The sequence below is a fragment of the Helobdella robusta genome (genome assembly GCF_000326865.2).
Source record: "Helobdella robusta unplaced genomic scaffold HELROscaffold_1277, whole genome shotgun sequence".
NCBI classification, from domain to species: Eukaryota; Metazoa; Annelida; class Clitellata; order Rhynchobdellida; family Glossiphoniidae; genus Helobdella; species Helobdella robusta.
Window position 1 is genome coordinate 258 of NW_008703702.1, and position 4,876 is coordinate 5,133.

The window sequence follows — 4,876 nt, forward strand, 5'->3', positions numbered from 1 at the left end:
GTGTGTGAGTGATTATTTAATAAACAATGTATATCTATATTGTATATGATAAATATATCTATATTAAAGTGTGTGTGTGGTGTGTGTGTGTGGTGTGTGTGTGGTGTGTATGTTGTTTGCAACAAGCATTCACCACGTTTTTATGTCTCTGGTGAAATTGCACTTTGCGAGCATGGTATCGGCATTAAACCTACAACAACATGCAATACAACATAACGTAACGTAACATAAATTTTGAAAATACAATGCTTATCAGATCGTTGTCAGAATATTAAAAAAGTATAATCATTAATGTACAATATTCACACGTGTGTTTGTAAGTATTATTAAGCAGGTGAACTGTACATATATTAAAAGAAGTTTTTGAATAAGTGTTTGCGTGTCTATGTGAGCGTATATCTATCTATGTATGTATGTATGTATGTTCTTACCTAAGTGTCTATGTATCTAGCTAAGTGTCTATGTATCTAGCTAAGTGAAGTGTCTGTGTAGCTACCAATGACTGTATGTGCGAGTGCAAGGATGAAAACAATAGCCAAATAAGTAACTTAATTTTTTTTATTTAAGTTTATGGGACTTGCACAGAAGTGCATTTTCTGACATTTTCTAAAATACAGTAAGCGTTGAACCTAATTAATAAAATAGAAATATCTTGTTTTATATAGAACTTTTGAGTTATTTCACTAATTATTTCAGTAATTTCGGTCTAAAAATTGCCTGTTGGTAGGGCCAAATGTTTCTGCGCATTATGGGAGAAACGTTTTAGTGTCATTGTTCAGTTAATTGTATTTGCTGTTTTAACAATCGGGCGCTTTCAGAACTGCAGTGCCAGCCTCGATGGCAGTGTTATTGATGCATCTATCTGCCAGTGGATGGGGAAATGTGACATCCCATGTCAGTGCGCGACCCCATAGCCAATGGGGGAGTGTGAAGCCATCAAGTCTGAAATTATTCACCTTCACTAAACCCACAGTGTTGGCTTTCTGAGGCAGTCTCAAAATGAGGCCATTCATGGCAGAATGCCTGGTCAGCCTACCGGAGCCCAGCCTACAGGAAGTTTCACTCATGATGCCGACAAACTCCGATCACTGACGATTTGATCAGAAAATTTGCAAAGGAAATGAAGTTGATGGTTGATCTTTATCAGATTGTACACTAGAATTCTTTTACGAAACAATGGAAAACAAGATAATGTCTCCATGTCAATCGTTTTCATGTGTCCAACAATGTCAGAAGTGTAACTTTGTGCGTGCGTGTGTGTGTGCGTGTGGCGTACACAGATGTGAGTCGCAGGAGTGGGCTCGTGCAGTTCATAAATTTGAGTTCTTTCCCGCCACCTGCAAGACAGCAGGGATTCCTGCTGCGCTACACTTTAAAATAATGATTTCAACATTAACCTACTTCGCATAAATAAAAAGGGATTTCGAATGATTATCAATTATTCACTTTAAAATTTAGACAAGAATTTTTTTATAGCTAGTTTTTTCATCTAATTTATTTATTATCCCTCATCAAAAATATTCCATTGAAAAATAGTTAAGTCGTTCAAGAGCCATGTTATGTTTTGCACTGCCAATACGCGGTGGCTATTCAAATGTAAAATGTGCCGATGCCGAGCAAACAGCATCACACACACACACAAAAACACACATGCATACACACAAATACTCGCACACTCATGTGTGGGTGAGTATACACACACATACAAACACACATACACGCATACTCATACACACACACACGCACATACAAACACACATACACGCATACTCATACACACACACACAGATACTCACACACACACACACACACTTTTACAGGTCGTTCATTCGTGCAAACATTCAAGGATGGATCACGTGATACTGACGTGGTGGCCTCTTGATTGACAAGATGACGTGTTTCCATTGGAACTTGTATTTGCAGCTGTCGACCCGCCATCAACTTGGCGGGTCGACAAGCGGGTCATTTTCTACTGACTCAAAGCTTCTGTTGCAATAAGAAACCACTGCTGCCGTGTGCTTTTGGGTAAATTTGATGGAGGCTAACAAAGTTTGTTCACAAATAAAATTTAACAACTGCATCTCAGAAGGTCTCTCTCTCTGCATCTCCTAACCAAATGAAATGTGAGGCATTGGAATGTATAGACGTGTTTGGTTGTAAATTGGAAAGCTGAACAGTGTGCTAGGGGTCAGTGCATGATATTGGAGTAAATGTTTAACGTCTAAATTATGAATAATAATCTATATTGATCTACAGATATGTGGGAACTTAAAACGGAAAATTAATTATTTAAAAAACCGGAAAAATATAAGAGAAAACATTTCAAGGATAATGTTGCACGCGCACACGCGCACACGCATACCACACACACACACACACACACATACACACTACACACACACACACGCGCGCACACACATTAAGTAACATACCTAGCAACAACGTCGGACGAACATTCAGCGAAACAGCCGCGCGAAAACCTACCAACAGAACAACCGCGACCAACCTGGGACGATCTGCTTCTCATTGAAGGACCAGCTGATGTTGCCTTTCTCTTTGACGGACCTGTGCGACACATTGCACCTCAGCAGGCAGGAACTCCCAAGTTCGTATTGCTCAAAAGAGTCCACATCACTGCCGGGGGGTGTCGGTAGGGCTAGAGTGAGTTCGTTCAACAGGATGTCACCTGCGGTGGTTGTGGTGGTGGTTGTAGTGGTGGTGGCTGTAGTTGGGGAGGTTGTAGTAGTGGTGGTGGTGGTGGTTGCGGTGTTTATTCCTTACGTCACATATCCACCTTACCACATGACGTCATCATCATCATGTGACACTATCTGCACAGAAATCTCACAGGTAAACAGTGCGCGTCATAAAAATTGTGCATGAAAATGTGCAGAGGTTGAGTTTCTACCATCGAAAAAATTGTGAATAAAATGACAATTCATTATTTATAATTTTAAATTTTAATTTATAATCGATCAGACATTACGTTAATAATGTTATTTAAAGACTGATCTGATATATTACAACATGCCTATTTGAAAGCAAACAATTTTTTATTATCATATGTTAATCATCTAAGCAAACACTAGATACATTTTTTAATGCTTGTGCTGAATTCAAATGTCAAGCAAAATAAATATTTTTACGTTAATTTAAATATTGAAGAATGATACAATTTTTACTATTTTATATTTTAAAAACCTTTTGAAATAATAAACATTGCACGACCGGTGATGAATGGTGATTAATATTCATTATAACAATAATCAGCTGCTCCTGATCATGCAGGCGCCTCGGGAGTTTCCATGCAGAGAAAGAGATTTGCTGGGGATCGTTATTTTTCAAACGCATTTTCAAATGCACTTTTCTAACTTAAACAACGATTTTATTTCATCTCATCAGACATGCAAGAACAATTTTCCACACGGAAACATTGAAAAAGTAGTTAAGTTGCAAATGTTTGGTTAAGATCTCCTACGAAGATTTCAGTGTTGTTGAGATCGGGTCAGTGTAAGAGTATTGGCTTGTGTCTACTGAAAGAGGTCTGCATAATGCTGTGACGGTTTAATTCATGATACTTTTTTGGTGCAAAAACTGTATCAGTTCATGAAGTTGTAATGAATTTGTGACATCATGGAGGTCTGCTGTTGGTAGGGTGGCCAGATTATTTGGATTGCATGCTGTTTGTGACTTGGTGGGGTAGTTGGATCAGTTGGTGGCTGGACCAGTTGATGGTTTGAAGCCATAATTGGGTAAGAGGTTCAAAAAGTTGATGGTTCGTGGATGAGTGAAGGCATATCTGCTTGATGATGAGCTGGGCACCTACGTTTTGTTGAGTTAGAAAAATTAAATGTTCATTGAAATATACTGTTGTGATGTTGTTGCAAGGATTTGTGCACGCACTCAACGGCGGCTTTTTCGTCACATCTGGTGGAGATGAAGGGAGTACCTTCAAATTTCTAAAGGTTGTCGGTTCTTTCAAGCGTAGATGCATTTTAATTTCAAACATGAACAAATTTGCGGTGGATTGATTTATTTCTATCGTTACCAAATAACGCATACAATTTTATATCACAAAAATTCCAACAATTTATAAAAAAAATTTCGAAATGATTGCAATTATCTTAACTTTTTTTTTTCCAAACAAAATCCCAAGCAATAAAGCCTCAAACAAGCAACATCACATATGAAGTTGATTTGAATAAATTGAATCTTACTTCGGGCAAGATAAACTCCAGAGCAGACGACGAAACAAACAATGCAAACTTCTCTCATTTCATTAACAAACCATCAAACAAATCCAAATTACGTAAAGAATTTTCAGAACATGGTCTGCCGTGCAACAAAAATAACCACCACACACAACTCCAACAACCACTTATTGATTTTCAGAGCAGCAGAGAAGCGACCAGGCAGGCAGACGTATTTGTATGGACGATGCTCCTTCATTCATATGCTCCGCACTGCACGTTGTTTATATGTATGTGTGTATATGTGTGCGTGGATGTGTTTATATGTGTGTGTATGTGTTTATATGTGTGTGTATGTGTTTATATGTGTGTGTATGTGTGTGTATATGTACGTGTGTGTATGTGTTTATATGTGTGTGTGTTTGTATGTGTATGTATGTGTTCATATATGTGTGTGTGTATTGTATATGTGTGATGTTGAATCACTGTGCTCTACACGTTATACAACACGTTATATATTTGCATGTTTATTTGTATGTACACACACACAAACACACACACAATCACACACGCACAAACACACATATATAAATATATAAATAAATAAATATATATATATATATATACATATATATATATATACATATATATATATATATATATATATATATATATGTATGTATACG

General features: G+C 37.3%; 1 protein-coding gene across 1 annotated transcript; it reads right to left on the reverse strand.

The window, feature by feature from the left end:
- Positions 1-1,937: 1,937 nt before the first annotated feature.
- On the reverse strand, positions 1,938-4,275 carry HELRODRAFT_184578 (hypothetical protein; the record flags this gene model as incomplete). The annotated part of the gene is made up of 5 exons (XM_009014005.1): positions 1,938-2,041; positions 2,507-2,686; positions 3,579-3,690; positions 3,827-3,927; positions 4,218-4,275. 5 exons carry the CDS (start codon positions 4,273-4,275, stop codon positions 1,938-1,940), a joined length of 555 nt encoding a protein of 184 aa, XP_009012253.1.
- Between the last annotated feature and the right edge of the window lie 601 nt (positions 4,276-4,876).